This window comes from Acomys minous (genome assembly GCF_964271855.1).
Source record: "Acomys minous genome assembly, chromosome: 19".
Lineage (NCBI taxonomy): Eukaryota > Metazoa > Chordata > Mammalia > Rodentia > Muridae > Acomys > Acomys minous.
The window spans coordinates 58,425,102-58,445,001 of NC_140499.1; the positions used below are offsets into that span (position 1 = coordinate 58,425,102).

The 19,900-nt window shown below is 43.3% G+C and overlaps 1 protein-coding gene across 8 annotated transcripts in view; it reads left to right on the forward strand.

Moving 5' to 3' along the window:
- Nucleotides 1-19,900, forward strand: part of SH3D19 (SH3 domain containing 19) — a 157,165-nt gene that overhangs the window by 62,824 nt on the left and 74,441 nt on the right. For 4 of the 8 annotated variants that reach the window (XM_084768546.1, XM_084768547.1, XM_084768548.1 and 1 more), the window contains exon 2: nucleotides 2,657-2,696. Coding sequence is in view for 3 of the 8 variants with exons in the window: in XM_084768547.1 (XP_084624673.1) it covers nucleotides 2,657-2,696 (40 nt within the window). In the remaining 5 variants the exon portion in view is untranslated. Of the gene's footprint in view, nucleotides 1-876; nucleotides 894-2,289; nucleotides 2,564-2,656; nucleotides 2,697-19,900 lie in introns of those variants that run through there. The other 4 variants (XM_084768551.1, XM_084768550.1, XM_084768552.1 and 1 more) reach the window with 4 other exon arrangements.

Here is a 19,900-nt window from a genome sequence, read left to right on the forward strand (position 1 = left end):
GAAATAATCACAATATATTTCTTGACAGTTGCACAATATTCTCCCCTATTGTGAAAATTGTTTTGCTTAAAATAAAATCGCATAAACTATAAGAATATTTGAAAAGTATAAACATAAGACACAGACCGACCCCTCCTTCCCTTCCCTCCCTCCCTCCCTCCCTCCCTTCTCTCCACCCCCCCCCCACATATTTGTATGCATTCCAGATAAAAGATAACATGGTCATCAAACGTGAAGTGTGTTTATCTGTATCCTTTGGGAAAAAAGATCAAGGTGAGGACATGTGTTTCAGTTTGTTCCTACTGTTGAAAGTTGGGGGTCTGAGGATATTGTAAGAAATGGATAATCTACCTTATCCTCCATCATGGCTGTCCGGGTTCCTAGGAGTAGTAACATGGTATAAACACTGCATATGTATTGACAGATCTGTAACGCAAAGTGAACTTGTGGGAAATGTTTCCATGTCAAGTCATTTTCTTAGATTTTATTTACTAGTATAATACTGTGAGAAGGAAGGCATTGGTGGTTTGTTTTGTTTTGTTTTGGTTTGTTTTGTTTAGAGCAGAAAGTATTGAAGTGAGTATAGGATTTCCTGTTTGAACCAACAGCAGAGGAGAGTTGCTAGCCATCCTCTTCCTGAGTGGCCACATTCCAGATGTGCAGACTGGTCATAGCCCAACTGCCAATCAGAACGGGCCCTGGAGGGAAGTCCTTGGATGCTGAGGCTTGTTTACATGCTCGTGACTCTGTTTCTCCCTCCTTCTGTGTCTTGCACGCCTTGGAAGATTAGTGAGGCTTGCTGGCACAAGCCTAGATAAGTCAACTTGGGGAAATCAGGATCACCAACCGGGGCGGTGACATCCCGGGCAGTTTTAGCTCATTGCTAGCCACAGGTAAGAGCTGTTGCTTTGTCATGAGAGTAACTCTGCTTTACTTTGGTTAACACAAGCAAGCCAAAAGCCAGAGGAATACTTTTTTTTTTCTCCTTAAGATCTAAAATAGACCAAGTATTACTAGGACTTTAATACTCAACTATGGAAAGTCTGCTGTTTTTACTGAAGGGAGGAGTGAGATGAGTAAATTAAGAGTTTCTTAAAGGCACAGTAACACCCAATATGTAGAAATTAGGACCAGAAACATTAACGTTGTACACTTGGAGGGTCGAGCATCTAAACAAACATGTTTTACCACGAATCTACCTGAACCTGCTCGTTCAGAAAACAGTGCCTAGCGTATGCTAATTCTTTGGCTTTGAAAGACATTTCTTGTGTGGGTGAGATGGCTCAGCGGGTGAAAGTGCTGTAGTGGGTAAGAGTTCGTGTCATGCAATGCTGCTGGCCCGACCAGCTAGTCCCTGGAACCCACAAGTGGACGGAGAGACTGGATGCTTGTGAAAGTTTTGCGTACACACACACACACACACACACACACACACACACACACACACACAAACACGTGAATAAATAAATAAATAAAGCATTTCTTCTTGGTGATAAACGCAATGCAGGCCTAAGTGTGTCTAACTTGTTTTCTTGGTAGTGTACAGTCTTACCAGTACTCTCTGTCCGCTCCACCAGCAGTGAAATAGGAGGGGGTGGTTACTGTCTAATCTTTGCTGTGCCTTTCAGTTTATTCTACTGTGTTAACAGTGATTGAGATGGTGTTGCGGAAAACTGTGCATGATTGTATTCCCATAGGTTCCTTTTAAAGGCACATAGGACCGCGCTGTGGTTTGTTTGTTTCTTTCTGCGTTGACTTTTTGCAAACACTGAGGCTTTCCTTCCATTTCCTGTTCTTAATTTGGAAGCATGTACAAGGGAACAGTTGTTACTTGGACTCAGATGAGCAAGATGGGTGTTTTGTGGCTTTTGTGCATGAGATGGTTTTCAAGTTGATTCATAGTTTGTTTTTGTTTTTTGTTTTGTTTTGTTTTTAATAACCTCAAAAATCACTTTTGAGCAAGTTAGGCCCCTGGATCTTAGACACAGCTGCCTTTCTCACGCGGAGCACAGTTGACATCTCAGGGCGTTGCCTTGTGCACTTTCAGAAAATTAACAACATCTCTGGCTTCTTATTGTTAGGACTCCTTCCTTCTCTGTTGTGACAACTGGAATGTTTATGTATACTGCATTATGGCTAATTATCCACAGAACATTCTTGAACGTTCTGGATGGGAGGGAGTTAAGGCTGTACTGGTCTTGGTGTGTCTGCAGATGTTGCCAGCTGCGCATTTTGCTCCCTCCCATTCTGTTAGAAGCCCCTGCCAACCATGATTCATGGAACGATTTTTTGGAGCTGAGTAATCTGTGGCTTTTCGGTTTCCTTACTTCCTTTAGCTAAGCCTTTTTAGTTTTAGCGAAGCCTTTAACACAGCAAAGATCTTCTGAAATGAAAAACCAAGCCATGGCGATAACATTTTCTGAGTAGACGGTTTTTGACAAACCGTCAAGAAGTTTTATGAGTCCTGTGCGGCGTGTGCTTTCGACGCCCCTGCCAGGCAGATCCTCTCGGTTCCAATGAAGAGGATTGCAAGGAGAAAACAAGCTACCCCGAGCAGTCATCTGTGAGACCTGGCGGTGTGGCAGTAGGAGTGTGCGGCCACTCCTCTGCAACTTTGGAGCCTGTGCTGACGTGTGACTGTCTTCTTTCTTTACAGATCGCAACGAGCGACATAAGCCAGAGCATCGTTCTTCAAGGTATGAATTTATGGTATTTAATGGTTGTTTAAAGTTCCTTGTTTAAAAAACTATTTGGAAGCCATGAAACTGTCCTTTTTAGGGTTAGTGTTATACTGAACTCGATTATAGCAGTCAGAGAGGCTTCCCAAGAGAAATGTCATTCATTCTCTGCACAAAACCCTCTGAAGCCACTATGTGGACAGTATTTTACACTGAGGATTCCTTTCAGGCACAGACCCAGCTTCATAAAACATTTTCATTTTCTTTCTTTTATAACTTAGTTTTCTCTCCTCCAAACCAGTGTTTTAAAATATACATCGCTGTTTTTCTAATTACAAAATCAAAACAGACTCTGTAGAAAGTCAGAAAATATTTTTTAAACTTTATTGGTGTGTGTGTGTGTGTGTGTGTGTGTGTGAGAGAGAGAGAGAGAGAGAGAGAGAGAGAGAGAGAGAGACAGACAGACAGACAGACAGACAGACAGACACATGCATGCATGCATGCATGCATACAGGGTGGGAGTGCATGCCACAGCATACGTGGGTTACAAGACAACACTATGGAATTGATTCTCTCCCTCTACTTTTATCTGGGTTCCAGGGATCAAATTCAGGGTGTCAGGATTCTATGGCAAGTGCCTTTACCTGTTGAGCCATTTTGCCCCAGGGAAAAAAATTGTTTCTTTGGTTGGTTTTTTGTTTTTGTTTGCTTGGTTGGTTGGTTTTGAGCCAAGGTTTCTCTATGTAGCCCTGGCTGTCCTGGAACTTGATATACAGAGAGACAAGGCTGGGCTTGAACTCACAGAGATCTGCCTGCTTCTGCCTCCCCGGTGCTGGGTGTGGTGTGTGCACCACCATGCTAACATTAATTTTTTTCATGAACTACAAAGCATTAAAAAACAGACACACCAAAACCAACTTCTACCAGCACCAAAGAATAGTTCTAAAAATTCTTTCGTACTTGATAAAGTAGAAACTGACTTTACCTCTTTTCTTTCAAGTAAGACTTGCAGGCTATTCTAGATATTTTTCATCAATTTCTAGAAAGCAATCTTTTTTTTTCCTTCTAAAATAGTGATAATGCATTAGGTTTACTGGTAAACTATACCCTAATGCATTCTCAAGGGGTCAGATCCTAACTTGTATTTAGTTCAGTGAATCAGAGTAGGAAATCTCTGAAAATTCCACTAGTTATAGTAGATGGGCAGTTTTCAACAGTTGTCTGTCATATCAGCGAGAGTCTATCTGAAAGGAGAGCGTAGTTGAGTGACTATAATATTGGCCTTTTTTCGGGTACAATATACACATGTTTCACTCTTTATGTATCGCTGGCTCTGATTCTTGACAGACAAAAATTATTACTATGTTATTATATATTTGTATGTGTATTATGCATGTGTATACATGTATGTAGGTATGCATGTGTGTAGATATGTATGACTGTGCATGTATATGGATGTGTATATGAGTGGATGTGCATGTGTTTAGATGTGCATGTGTTGGGTGTGTGCATGTATTGGGTATGTGCATATATGTATATGCATGTTGTGGGTATACGTGTGTGTATGTACATGTGGTGGGTATGCTTGTAGCGGGTGTACATTTAGTGTGTGTGTGTGTATGTGTGTGTGTGTGCATATGGTGAGTGTACATTTGGTGGGTGTGCGTGTGGTGAGTGTGCATGCCATAGCATGGGTGTGGAAACCAGAGTTCAACTTGGCAGGAGCTGGTCCTCTCCTTCTGCCATGTTGTCCTTTAGATCAAACTCAGGTTGTTGTTAGGCTTAGTTGCGAGTGCTTTGCTTGCTGGGCCACCTTGATTTCCCTGTAAGTTTGATTTTTAATTTTTTTTTCCAAGCATGAAATTAAAAAAGCCAAGGAGCAGCATAAGAGAACTTTGAGAGCGTGCTTTTATCTATAGATGACATAAAGCTGGCTTACTGTGTGGTACCGTCTTTCTGTGGTCATAAGGAAACTTTGCAGAGTCAGTTCTGTCCTTCCGCCGTGGGCCCTGGGTAACTCAGGTTATCAAGCTTGGCGGCAAGCACCTTTACCCACTGAGCCATCTCATTGGCCCACGATGACATAAAGCTAGAAGAGTAAATTTTTAAAATACTTTGAATAGAAAAAAAAAACAAGATTTATAAGGTCCTTTGCACACTGAGGGTTGGGATGAATTGAAAAGTAGGAATTTTAATACAACACAGATTCTTACACTGAGACGTAAGTGACATGTAAAAAAGGAAGGAGGTAGAATTTAAGCAGCATGTTAAAAGACATAATTGTGAAGATTTAGCTCTTCATGGATTCATCATGAGTGGAGACCTTTGTGATTGTTTTCACATCTCTCCAAAATTTGTATTGTTGGATTATATGGAATGAGTAATATTGTGCCACTTTTAAAAACATTCTGTGTGATTCTGGATTCTTGGACCTTTAAAAATAAAATCATGATACACCATGGAGTAGATATATTGATATCATATGGAGCGCTTTAAAAACAAAGTGGAATCCCACTCCCTGCCTCAGAGAGCTTATTCAAAAAGTCTGAAGTGGATCTTCCCAGTCTTTGTGTTAACAGAGGCCGTCAGTGTTTCCAGTGCGTTGCCAGGTTGGGCTCTGTGGTCCCAGGTTGCTCAGACATTAAGAGCACTGACTGCTCTTCCAGAGGTCCTGAGTTCAGTTCCCAGAAACCATATGGTGGCTCACAACCATCTATAATGTGATCTGATGCCTTCTTATGGCCTTTAGGTGTATGTGCAGGCAGAGCACTATGTAAATAATAAATAAATCTAAAACAAAACAAACACTTGATATCAATTTCTTGCTTCTTAACATGCATACACACACACACACACACACACACACACACACACACACACACACACACGAAACAGTTTCACTGTATCATCCTGGCTGGACTTAAACTCGGAGAGGTCCTTCTTCCTCTGCCTTCTGGGTGCCAGGATTAAAAGCATACACCACTTTGCCTAGCTGGATTAAAATATATTAGCACTTTTAAAATCCACACAGAGGGGATGACAGTGCTAAGGAGATCATCACCGTGCAGTGTTCACTGCAGTTGTTGGCTGGGATAGCGCTCTTCAGTGGCAGTTAACATGGCTGCAGAGTTGTTGGGGAGCTGATCTTTGTGTGGCCTCAAATGATCACCCCACAGATGAGTTTTAGTAGCAGAAGAGGAAGTCACCCCCTTCATCAGGTCCTCACCTTCCTGTCATCCCTGGCAAGAGCCTGGCAGTGTGTCTCCAGATGGTGGAGTCAGCAGCACACACAGTGCTGAGATGGAAGTCTCAGCAGAGAGTGTAGGCTCTGCAGAGAAGTGTCTTGAAAAACATAAAGAGACTGGAAGTAAGTTTTACATTAAAAAAGGAAGGAGAAGGAGGAGGAAGAGGAGGAGGAGGAGGAGGAGGAGGAGGAGGAGGAGGAAGAAGAAGAAGAAGAAGAAGAAGAAGAAGAAGAAGAAGAAGAAGAAGAAGAAGAAGAAGAAGAAGAAGCAGCTAAAAGAGCCAGATGTGGTAGACACCTGTAATTCAGCTCTCTGAAAGCAGAGACAGGAGGATCCTGAGCTCCAGACCAGCTTCAGCTACATCAGAATCAGTAAGATTCTGTCTCAGGAGATCCAAAGGCTGGGAGTGTAAGGCCTCATACGTACGTACATAGCAAGTCAGTATGCTGTGTACATTTTATTTTTAGAATTTGAGATTAAAAACACCCTACACACACACACATACACACACACAGAGCCACACACATACCCCACTAATAAATAAAAGAAAAATTTTAAAACAACTCTAATTAAAAAAAAAAAAGAAATTGGAGTGGCAACAAGAAAAGCTTAAATATAGATTTTATTTGTAAAATTTGGTAGAGAATACGAATGTCATTCTCAGCAGATAGATGCAGGAGTGTCACGTCTTATGTTTACAGCTTAGTCCCAAATAATTCATGGGAGAAAAACAGGGCAGATGAAGTAGCAAGTATATCCTAGGGGAATATTAGCGACTTGTGCCTAGAAGAAAGGCGTATATGTGTGTGGATTTTATTACTTCTTCGTTCTCGTTATAGAGCCTTTGTTGTATGTGGATTTAGGGGAGTGCATGTGTGAGCGTGTCTGGATTGATGTCAGCCATGGGTGTTGCTCACAATTTCTTTTTCACGGCCCTTCACAGCAGCTGCAGCTCACCCCTTAGACTAGGCTGGCTGTGTGCAAGCCCAGGGGTTCGCCTGGCTCTGCGTCCCCAGCCCTGGGCTTTACTAACACACCTGGCTTTTGGACACTGGGGTTTAGACTTGGGTCTTCATGCTTGTGTAAGCAAGTACGTTACCGACGGAGCTGTCTCCAAGCCCTGGCTTGAAAATTTCAGAGTAAAAAAGTAGTAGGAGAGTTACCCGAGTGTTCGCAAAAGTCCCCGAAGACGAATGTGGCTCTGGGGACGGAACTTGAAAGGGGGCCGTGGGTCACTACACAGTATGAGGAAGAATTTCCTACCAGAGCCGATCAAAGGCAGGCTGCTGCGTGAGCAAACACTGGGAAGGAAAGCTAAAATAGCTGGCACTCGGGAGGAAATAGAAAGCGACTCCGGCGTAGCTAAGTTATTCTTCGGTTTGCTTCAGCCCCTGCCTTACTTAGTAGCCCATAAACACTTGCTTGGGGGGATCCCTATCCTGGCCCTGTGAAGGAGTTGAGATGTACAGAAGATGAATCATCAGCAAAATATGGTATCTGGGTGATCAAGATCCGAAGTGGCCCCTTAGGGAAAGATAGAGGGACTGCTGTGCAGGGAAGCACGGCCTGGGGCCGGAAAAGCGTGGTCCATGGCTTCCGCACAGCTGCCTTTAGGTACACTCAACCTCTTCCTCTTACGGGGGTTTTGGTTTTTTTTTTAAGATTTATGTATTTCTTTATTTATTATTTATGCAGTGCTCTGCCTGCATGTAACACCAGATCTCATTGTAGATGGATGTGAGCCATCATATGGTTGCTGGGAACTGAACTCATGACCTTTGGAAGAACAGACAGTGCTCTTAACCTCTGAGCCTTCTCTTCATTCAGCCCACTCAGCCTCTTTCTAGTTTGCTTGAGACAGGATTTCTTTTCGTTCTTTTCTTTTTTTTTCTTTTTCTTTTTTTTTTTTTTTTTTGGTTTTGGTTTTGGTTTTGGTTTTGGTTTTGGTTTGGTTTTGTGGAGACAGGGTTTCTCTGTTTTAGCTCTGGCTGTCCTGGAACTCACTCTGTATTCCAGTCTGGCCTCAAACTCAGAGCAATCCGCTTCCCTCTGCCTCGCAAGTGCTGGGATTAAAGGCAGGTGGAGCACTATGAGTTTAAAGCCAGCCTAGTGTACAAAGCGAGTCCGGGACAGCCAAGGCAACACAGAGAGACCCTGTCTGGGGGCGGGGGTAGGGGTGGGCGGCAGGAAGGTGTGTACCACCACCCGCCCAGCCAGCTTTCTTATTTTTTAAGTAGCCATTTAAACTCACAACATAAGTCCAGGCTGACCTTCAGTTTAAGATTCTCCTGCCTCAGCCTCTTGTCACCCTGGTTCACCCGACTTCTTTAGCTGGGTATTTAGATGCTGGTGTTTATACCTCAGCTGTTTTGGTTTGGTTTGGTTTGGGTTGGGTTGGTTTGGGTTGGGTTGGGTTGGGTTGGGTTGGGTTTCTCTGTGTAGCCTTGGCTCTCCTATACTCACTTTGACCAGGCTGGCCTCGAACTCACATTGATCCACCTGCCTCTGCCTTCCAAGTGCTGGGATTAAAGGCGTGCACCACCACGCCTGGCTCGCCTCTGCTGTTTTTATGCATTGCTATTTAAAGCGGAGTATTTTGCCCATCCACTGTGCTGCCCTCTGCTCAAGGATGCAATGCCAGCTTTCTTTTATTGATGGTCGGCGTCATCTCCATCCCATTGGACGTTTTTTTCTCTGGGGCTTTGATGGAAAGAGATTTGAGAGAGTGATTGTTCGTCTGGCAAAGCCTGGAAGGACGTGACTGGACTTCACAGCTTCATCCACTGCCTTCAGGGCAGTACAGCCATCAGCGGGATTGGCTCTACAGTGTCACTCTTCCTCTGTCAGAGCAGACACCAGGTCAGCTCAGACTGGGTTCCAAAGTGTGACAGGAGCCTTGAGGTTCTGCGGCCTCCCCACCTCCCTCCTCTCCCTGCCCTACCCTCTCCCCAGAGATGAGAGTAAAACACCGACCAGGTAGTCTCACCTCAGCACTTCCTTTTCTAGGAAGTTTTGAGATTTGCAGACTGGATTTTTTTTATTGTTTTTCTCTTTTCACACTGAAGAAAAAATAGACAAACAACAGGAAGGACAATACAGCAGGGACTTTGTCGTTTTCTTTCATGGTTAGGTCCAACCCCAGCCTCTGGTACTGCCTGCCAAAACATTAGCCTTGCAAGTGAATAGGTTCCAAGTGAGGAGCGCGCTCTCTCTCTCTCTCTCTCTCTCTCTCTCTCTCTCTCTCTCTCTCTCTCTCTCCTTCTCCCTCTCCCTCCCTCTCTTTCCCTCCCTCCTTCCCTCCCCCCCCTCTCAAATTCCATGTGAAAGGATGGTGGGTGTTCTTGTTTCATTTCTGTTGCTATGACGAATACTTTGGCATATAGTTGCAGATTACAGTCCAACGACGTTTTAGGAAAGCCAAAGCCTGAAGTCTAAAGGATTGTACCCTCACTGCCTGATGCTGTTGTCAGCCAGCTTGCTCCTGCCCAATGTTGTTCAGTCTCCCTGCTCAGGGAATGGTGCCTCCCAAATGGGCCGGGTCTTCATACATCGATTGACAACCAAGACAATCCCTTACAATCAAGACAACCCGATCTGAATAGTTCTTCAATTGGGACTGCCTTCCCAAGTACATTAGTTAATTTTATGTTGCTTAAAATTCTAAATGGGGGGCTGGAGAGATGGCACAGAGGATAAGAGCACTGTCTGTTCTCCCAAAGGTTATGAGTTCAATTCCCAGCCACCACATGGTGGCTCACAACCATCTACAAGGAGATTTGGTATCCTCTTCTGGCATGCAGACACACATGCAGGCAGAATAATATATAAATAATAAATAAATCTTAACAAAATAAAATTTAAAAAAGTCCATAATGGCGGGGAGACCGTGGCAGAAGGTGGCAGGACAGAAGCTGAGAGCTCACATCCTGAGCTGCAAACACAAAGCAGAGAGAGTGAACAGGAGGTGGCAAACGGCTTTTCATCCCTAAGCCCGCCTCTGTGACCTACTTCCTCCAGCAAGGGTGCACCGCCTAAATCCCACCCAAACAGGGAACCAAGTGTTCACATTGCTGAGAACTGTGGGGGACGTTTTCATTCAGAGCACCACACCAGATGGTGCTAGACTGGCAGGTAGACATTATAAACTAGCAATCAGGGCCTTCAAGCTTGCAGGGGGCTGGGGGGAGGGCTAGGAAAGGCTCTTTTTCTCTTCGCTCTCTGTGCTTTGCCATCTTGCTTCTGGTAAGGCACATTAGGCGGCTTTCTTACTTCTCCTTAGCCTTTAAGCAGTAAGTAAATGCCTGCTGTGTTACTGTCAACTCTTAGTTCTATGTCTATGGAGAAAGACAGACATACATTCTCCTCCTCTGGCTCTTCCAAGTAGGTATGATTTGAAGAGGGTAGAGTAAGAATGGAAGATGTTGGCAGGGTGGGAAACAAAGCTGGTACCCACTCCGAGGGAGAGCGGTAGTTACAGACTGGTGCCTGGTTGTCCGCCAGGGCCCTACTCATGTCCTTCTTGTATGTGTGGCATCCAGTACCTTGAAGTACCAGACCGATTCCTGTTACTGTTATCATGGCCATTGATCCTAATCCTAAAACTCCTTTCAGGATGGCCCTGATACCAGCTGGGGTGTCAGGTGATAGCACAGCAGTCACTCCTGGGCTTCACCCTCTTCCAGCTGTGTGAGGATGAGACAGGGTGTGAGGCACGTTAGCAGGTCAACATGGGAGTGAGACATAAGATGGCAAAGCTCAGGGAAGTGAACTTGACCTGTTTAGTTAGACCATCACCCAGTCAGACATGTCTTTGAGAGAAACGAAGGCATCCTGCAGCGCGTTGCTAGCCTCATGGTTACTTTCGTTGTTTTTGTAAATTAACGTCCTCTACTGATGTGCAGTCCCAGGCAGGAATTGGAGAAAAATGAGAGGCGCTTTTCTCAGGCAGGGCTCTTTTTTATTCTGCATAAACCCAGGGTTTTATTCTTGCAGGCTTCAGCGCAGCGTGAATTGTCTATAATATCACAGGCAGATGGAAAGGCTTATGGGCCGGCTGGGTTTTTTGCAGCGTTTTGCCTGTGGGTTGGAGAGGGCAGAGGGCCATCCTGGAGAAAGCAGGCTGATGCTGCAGTGGCTGATGCTGAGCTGATTGCAGTACGTACTGTTTGGCTCTCGGTACCCGCACTGGGCCACTCACAACAGCTTGTAACTCAGCTCCAGGGCATCTGGCGCCCTCTTCTGACCTCTGTAGGCCCTTGACTCATGTGCACATACCCACACATAGAAACGCATATACACATGAATAAGAATTTAAATGAATATTTTTTAAGGACTTGAGTCCGTTTCAAAAGGCTACCCCAATTCAAAGTACGGCAACAGGTAAGGCTTTATCTCATTTTCAATGGATCTCTTGACAACGTCAGCATCTTTGTTAAATTGTGGCTCATCTCCTCCAGCCCCGTGAATTGGGGTCCTCACAACAAATGTAATTCTAAGATACTTTTTAGGTATCCGGAAACAAAAGCTAGTCCATTGTCACTCTGAATAGAGCTGGACAGTCCACACCTGGCAATGATCTTTGAGCAAATTTTGTCACTTCTGTCGTTCTCTTAGTTCCGGTCGAGCATAGAAAACCACCCCAAATGCTAATGAAAGCATTTTTAAGAATATAAAGTACTCTGTAAAACCTGAAGTCAGAGCTCTAGTAAGAGCTCTAGTATACATCAGATTAAAATTTTATTTGAATTTGTAACTTTCTCCCCAAGACACAGCTATTAATAACATCTAGGAAAAAAGTGCTGTGAAATAGTGTCGGAGAAACTAATTAGATGGAAGTAGGAACCAAAGATAATAAAGAATGTTAAGTCCTGTGGCAATCATTGCCATGAATAGAAGATTAGAAGCTCTTTTTTTACCACCCTACGAGCCTTAAATTGCAGATTTCAGTGACTTACGGGGACTGGATAACTAGATATTTCATCTCAAATATTTTATCTTCTACAAGAAAATAATTTACAGCAGCAAAGAAAGAGGCAGAGAAACAAAACCTTTAAATCTACTTTTCAAAAGTTATCCCGTGAATCTTGATATTCCTGAAGCCTTGCTAAAATTGCCTGTCATATCTTTTTTTTTTTTTTTTTTTGAGGCCCATTCAGGAAATTCGGCGATATTTTGTTTAAAAAGTCACACACAAGAAAAGGAAACGTAAAGTGATTCTAGAATGAGTAACGAAGAGCGAAAGAAGCCAGGGTAATTTTGAAAGTCAAGAAGGGGAGGCAGATGGCCGTAAGTGATTAAGACAGTGTTTTGTCAACAGTTGGGTCGCTGGGACAGAGTGGGAAGAGCTCACAGACAGGTAATTATATTCAGCATCTGTGCGATGTGACAGAGGTGACATCACAGATCTGTAAAGGAATGAGCTGCCAACAAACTGGTGCCAGAAACATTGATTATCCAGGCATTAAACATCCACGCGTAACCCTATGAGATAGGCCTCTAACCCATCAACGTAAGGAAGTCAGACTCAAGTGCTTGAAGAAATATGGAAGGTTGTCTGTGTGACTGTAGTGTACACAGTCAGTTTTGTTGTATTATAAATAAATGAAGTGTGTGTGTGTGTGTGTGTGTGTGTGTGTGTGTGTGTCTGTCAGTCTGTCTGTCTGTCTGCATATATGTCTGTACATTCCTGGCCAGAAGTGTCAGATCTCCTGGAACTGGAATGACAGATGGTTGTGAGCTGCCATGTTGGTGCTGGGATTTGAACCCAGGTCCTCTTGAAGAACAGTCAGTGCTCTTAACCACTGAGCCATGTCTCCAGCCCTTACAGTGAGCTGGTTAAACTCGACAAGTACAAGCCATAAAAAGACTAGTTAAATGGGACTGGATGAAAAATTTTAAATTAGGTGTCTGACTACATCAGAAAACTGTGAAAAGGAAAATGTGGCCATGTGATACATATAGGTGACAAAGGTTATTGCCCAATATAAATTAAAAACAAAACAAAAAACAAACAAAAAAAGCACTTCAGGAAACAAAAGAAAAAAAGACAACTCTTTTGTCTTTTCTTTGGGTCAAGGAATTCACAAAAGATAAAATTTAAGTAACCAAAAGATTGTTTAAGCCAGGTGGTAGTGGCACATGCCTTTAATCCCAACAGTTGGGAAGTAAGGCAGGCAAATCTCTGTGAATTTGAGGACAGCCTGGTCTATAGAGCGGGTTCCAGGACAGCCAGGGCTACATCCTGTCTCAGGAAGGAAGGAAGGAAGGAAGGGGTCATTTGCCTTCCTAGAACTAGTTTGGGTATAGCTCAGCTCAGTGTAGCAAACTTCCTGGCTTGTAGTAGAGCTCTGGATTCAGCTGAGGTCAAGGGTAGTAAGGTGGCACTTCACTTCTGTTGGGATGGCACAGAAAGTTCAAAGACAGAGGGTGCCAGGCAAACCTGAAAGAGCGTAACTTGGCACGGTAGTGAGGACAGCTTTTTTCAGGGCCATAGCTTGGGTATAGCGACCACTGCCATGAGATCTGGCAATAGGAAAGAAAGAATTTGAGCTTTAAGCACACCATGAGATTCGTAGTCATGGCATGGAGGTCGAAGACATTACATGCAGGCAAACACTTAACACCTAAAATAATAAAATAAATGTAAAAGAAACAGGGTTTCAGAGTAACACATGTCACTCTTTTTAACAGTAGGGACGTCTGTGGTATTTGCTTTTATCTCTTAAGTAACTATTAAAGAATCTGCTGGTTCAATATCTGTCCTAGCCTACACTCTGTGCATATGTTTGCTTTACCCAAATAATATTTAAAATAAATGGATCTGTGAATGCATGTATATATGTGGCACACAGTTACAAAAGAACACACATATATTATTTTCTGTGTAGAACTGTGTAGAAGTTCAGCATAGCTTTATATCATTTATTCAGCCAGTTCCTTTTGAGTCATGTTCCTGTTGTTCCCAGGCTATTATAGTTAGCTGTTCTGTTGTGAACATCTTGTGTGTAGATCTGTGAAAACCTTTGTTTCTCCCCACAGAGACTCCCTTTTTTCTCATTTCTGTCTTCATAGTCATTTTAAATATTAAATTTTTACATAATTTATGTGTCTTCCTCTGAAATTTCAGATATCTCCATGGTGGTATGGTGCCTAGGAAGAGACTCTAATGCAACTTGAAGAATAATTATAGCATAGAGTTCAGTAAACTCAGGATTAGTAGCTGATGATGTCACAGCAAGCACCTCATTGTTAAGAGTTCTAAAGGCTCCTGGTTCTCAACATTGGTAATTGCCATTGATGGTTCTCGGTATTGGTTCCTGTCAGTGATGGCTCTTGGTATTGGTTCCTGTCAGTGATGGCTCTTGACTTTGGTTCCTGTCAATGATGGTTCTCTTCATTGGTACCTGTCATTGATGTAACTGTCATTGATCCTGGTTTTTGACTTTGGTACCTATTGTTGATATTAGTCCTAGGCATCGGTGCCCATTGCTGATGTTGAGGTTTTTCTTCAGCCCATCACCATCATCTCGTTATGGTTTTAAATAGAATGTCTGAACAAAAGATTTACCTTGGCTTTTCACTTTTCTCCTTCTAACTATGTCTATTAAATCATCATGCTCTGCTGGGCTTCGCTTAACTACTATAATTCTGTAGCATTTCTCTCCCCATACGTTTTGATTTCTGTACTCTATAAACTATAGCTTGTGTGTAATTACTTCTTGGCATTATGTTTTGTGAGCTATAACAGAAACATTACTTTTGCTCTAGGATCTATGAAGTTTCAAACAAGGTGAAAAATTAAAGCGCATATGGGGTTTGTGAAAGAAAGAACCGTTTTGCAGAGGGAGATGTGATAATACAAATTGTGCTGTTTTACTGTGGTTTTAAGAAATGGGACTTCAGCATTTCCCTGCGGTGTGATGGGAATGGAAATGAGACATTTATATTGTGTCTGTTGGAGAGCAGAAACGCTTTATCAGCTGACCTGCTGCCGCCATCAAACTTACCTGGGAGTTTTTCTGAAGTTGCAAATTAAGCGGCAGGCAGCTAGCTTTGAACCAGCTGGCTGGTGTTTATGTTCTCCCCAGACAGGCCCGTATGGCCACCATTTTTCAGCCTTCTTGGGAACACACGGAGCTCCTGACCCTTTACTTCTTAACTCTCTTTCCCCTGGGTTGTATTTTATATTCGCTCTGTACCTTTCTGCACTATAATTTAGAAGCAGTTGTTTATAGCTCTGCAAAGCCAATATCACAGAGACTTTGGTTGAGTGAGCTTGGTGTACAGCCTGTGGCTCAGTCTGTCCTTAGGTTATGGTTTATCCCAACTAATAAATATCCTTGTAAAACGGGGCTTTAAATTTTATTTAAATATGCCCCTTACTGGCCCAGCACAGACCACCTTTTCCAAGTATGTTGGTTAGGACTATAAACTACAAAAGCAAACCAATTCCTAGAAGAATCTCAGTCTAGACAGTTGGCTAAACACAGAAACATTCAGTTGGCCTCCTCCTCGACCTCAGGCCTCCATCTCACTGGCAATCACCAGCTGCTAGGCAGGAAGAAGCTGTGCCTTCCCTGCAGCGGAAACTTAAGTAAGCCCAGACATGAGAACTGGAGCACTGGACCCAGGAATGGAGCTCACTGGACCCCAGACTGGAGTTCACTGGACCCAGGAATGGAGCTCACTGGACCCCAGACTGGAGTTCACTGGACCCAGGAATGGAGCTCACTGGACCCCAGACTGGAGTTCACTGGACCCAGGAATGGAGCTCACTGGACCCCAGACTGGAGTTCACTGGACCCAGGAATGGAGCTCACTGGACCCCAGACTGGAGCTCACTGGGCCCCGAACTGGAATTCACTGGACCCTGGACTGGAGCTCACTGAACCCAGACTGGAGCTCACCCCACCCAGGACTAGACTCTCTGCTTGCTTAAGAGAATTCTCTACCTAACACACCAGAACTTTGACACCAGCTCAGTGACCGTTTGTCTCTTCTGCTCTAGCTCAGCTCAGCTCTAGACAGCTCAGCTCTGCAGTCATGCGAGATCCTCTTAGTGCACAGCCTTGTGACTGCATTGAAAGGAAGATGGGTGTCCAAGAAGGCTCGTTGTGTTTCCCTCCCTCCTGTGGGACAGGAGGGTTAAGAATTAGACTCCTACTCTAGGTGAGAGAAGCATGGGAGAATGGGGAAATAGAAGGACCCAGAGGGTCCTAGAAACCTACAAGTAGAACCTTATGATGGGTGGATCTGGGCCCAGGGGTTCTGCTCAAACTATGGCACCAGCCAAGGACAATACAGGCCGTAAACTTCAAACCCCTACCCAGATCTAGCCAATGGACAGGACATTCTCCACAGTTGAGTGGAGAGTGGGGTATGACTTTCACACGAACTCTGGTGCCTCATTTTGACCATGTCCCCTGGATGAGGAGGCCTGATGGCACTCAGAGGAAGGATAGCAGGCTACCAAGAAGAGACTTGATACCCTATGATCATATAGAGGGCAAAGAGGTCCCCCTTAGTCACAGTCCTAGGGGAGGGGAGTAAGGGGAAAATGGGAAGGAGGGAGGAATGGGAGGATGCAAGGGATAGGATAACAATTTAGATGTAATATGAATAATTAAAATATATTTTTTTAAAAAAGAATTAGACCCTTGCCTTTGGTAAGTAAGAGAATAAAAAAATGGAGGGATGGTACCAGCTGGTCATAACCTTCAGGGTAACAGTGTCTAAAGGACAAACATTCCTTTAACTACACCTGTTTCCTCAAGATAGAACTGTCCTTGTCCTTTGCACTCATGTCCCGCAGACAGGCCAGGGGTACTGTGCAGGCTGGCAGGCAGGGCCTGACGCATACTAGCAACCACGCCCACTCAGCAGACCCAGAAGACCTGGATAGAGACAAGCCTTAGAGACTGCACAGTATTCCTCACCAGTTTCCATCTGGGCAGTTTCTCTCTTTAGCACCTTGACTCTTAAAAAAAAAATAATAATAATAATAAGTGCAATTACATGTATTTATTCTTATTATGAGGCAGAATAGGTTCATGTTGGGAAATTTTGAAAAGAAAACTATATAAACCAAAGCAAAATATCTCATCATACTTATCCATAGTTAATCATTATTATGTTTTAGTATATTTTTTTCTGATTTTATCTTTTCAAATAGGTTATGACTTTAATATGGAAAGAAGTTCATGATTATGCTATTTAAAAATTACTGCATTTATTTCATTAGTTCATGAAAAATGTCCTATTTCAGTAACTATTCTTAAAATTATGCTTAAAATTTATTATAAAATATAAAAAATACTGTAGACAGTGTATAAAAGTATCAAGGAAAAAGAATATCACTAATAATTCAATAGTAACTAATACAATACTAATTCAATAGTATATTTGTGGCTTGGTCTCTTGCTGTGAATTCTTGTCACATATTTATTGACATAGTTCTTCACAAAACAATAACCCACGTAAGCATTTCCCCATAACATACTCTTTGGAAGTATTCTACCTTGCAGATACAGTGTACCAAAGTTTAGTTAGCTTCCTTAGGTTACCTGCCATTTAGGTTATTTCTGTTCTCTCCCTCTTCCTCTCCCTCACTGCCTTTCTTCCTTCCAAAGGGGTCCCACTATGTAGCCTCCAACCCAATCCTCCTGCCTCTGCCTCCTGCCCAGCATCTTACTGTCGTTAATAAACAGTGCTCTGAACATTCTTGGGTTTGCATTTTATCAGCTACCGCTGATAATCTCTGATGATAAATTAACAACATAAAATAGAAATAAACAGTTTAGAATTTCATGTGTACAAATGTCCTTTGATGTAATATTTGACTTAAAAATTTTAGATAAGGCAAAGCAGTGATATTCAATAGGTTAGAAGTTGGTGTGTGTGTGTGTGTGTGTGTGTGTGTGTGTGTGTGTGTGTGTACACACATATAGAGATCAGAGAAGAGCCATACTAACTGTCCATGAGCTCCTGGGGACTCTCCTGTCTCTGCCCTCCCACCTCCCCATAAGAGCCCACGATTACAGATGTTTGCCATCTTTACATGGGTTCTGTGGATTTGAACCAGGGTCTGCACATTTTTAACTCCAAGTGTTTTTCCTGCTGAGCCATCTCCCTCTGCTCATTTAGATGTCTTTCAAAGCATTTTCAGCCCTGCCAAATGGCTTTGCTAAAAGTTTGCATTCTCACTTACCCTGTAACATCTTTTTTTTTTTAAAAGCTCTTCCTTTGCCCTGCAATATTTATGGGCGCAACAGAAGAAAATAACAAGTATATTGGTTTTGGTGAGGCTGTAGCTCCGTGGTAGAGCACTTAGATACCATTTTGTAAGACTATGGATTTAATCTCTCTCTCTCTCTCTCTCTCTCTCTCTCTCTCTCTCTCTCTCTCTCTCTCTCTTTCTCTCTCTCTCTCTCTCTCTTCTCTCTCCTCTCTCTCCTCTCTCTCTCTTTCTCCTCTCTCTCTCTCTCTCTCTCTCCTCTCTCTCCTCTCTCTCTCTTTCTCTCTCTCTCTCTCTCTCTCTCTCTCTCTCTCTCTCTCTCTCATCTCTCATTGTATCTTTAAGTTTAACTCACATTTTTTTTACTAGAATGCTCACACCCATTTCTGTTACCTGTTCCTGTAAACTCTAATTCAGACTCCTAATCAATACTTTGCAGCCTGTATTTGAAATAGGAACCACCTGTGTTCGAGTTGAAGAAACTTTTTAGGATGTTCTGAAATGAACATTTAAAGCCCCATTGCAGCTCTGTAGAGCTCTCATATTGGTAGATCCGTCTCCAAGGAACTGTAGGATGGAGGGTGCAGCTCCAACACTGTTCATACTGCCAGACTTTGCATCCTGGCCTCATCGCTTAGGGGCTGGGTTCCCTGGACAAGTTTGGTCTTTCTGTACTTCAAGCTCTTCTGCAAATAGGACTAGCTATGGTAGCTATCTCTTAGGCTTGTGGTCTTTTCTTTAGTTGCCATATTTGCCAGCAAAACAAGACCTGCTGTAAACATATCTATATTAGTAGATACATTGGAAAGCTGAAGAGATGACTCAGCAGTTCCGAGTGTGTACCTCTCTTGCAGAGGACCAGACTTAAATTCCTAGTACCCACAATGGGTGGCTCACAAGCCCCTGTAAGTCCGAATCCAGTGCCTCTGGCCTCTGAGAACACCAGCACTCAAGTGTACATTTCCATATGCAGACCCACGTACATATACAGAATTAATAATATAATATCTTTTTAAGAGGGGGGACGGGCAATGGCAGAGACTTACACTGTTGTAGGAGCTGACTAAGCGAATTCAAAGCCACAGGACAGGCCACGAGGGAAGCAGGTTGGTGCTCTCCCACACGGACTGAGGCAGCTACAAGGGTGAGGCCCCTAAGTAGAATTCATCCCCACAGTAGCCTCAGCTCTGTGTTTGATGCTCTCCAGCTGATTGAACCAGGCCCACTTGGGTTTATTTAAGGTTAACCTCCCAGTATTAACATATCTATATAATACCTTCAGAGGAACATGCATATTCGTGTTTGAATGCTGAGGACTATAACCAGCCACACTGACACATACAATTGACCATCCTAGTCTCTTTGAACCTTGAGTAGCCAGACTAAATGCACGGAAACGAGTTTTGATGTCATCACTCCTTTTCAAGGTCAGGACTCTTTGAATTCCTCTAACCCAGAAGGTTTCGATATTTTGCTATTTATTCATTTTTTTGTCATAAGTAACAGCATAGTTAACATTGATTGTGGTCCTGAAGAGTTCTGTCATTTTGAGACAGGTGTCTGATCGTGATAAGATTCTACCCAGTAAAAAAAAAAACAGCCAGAATATGACTATGCTTCGCATCCAAGCTACCCTGCAGCCTTCGGATAGCGCCTCAGCTGATGCGCTTGCGCTGTTTGGACCGGAAGTGTCTGGGGTCCAAAGGAACTGTGGGATTTTGACATCACGATAAAAATGCTTCCTT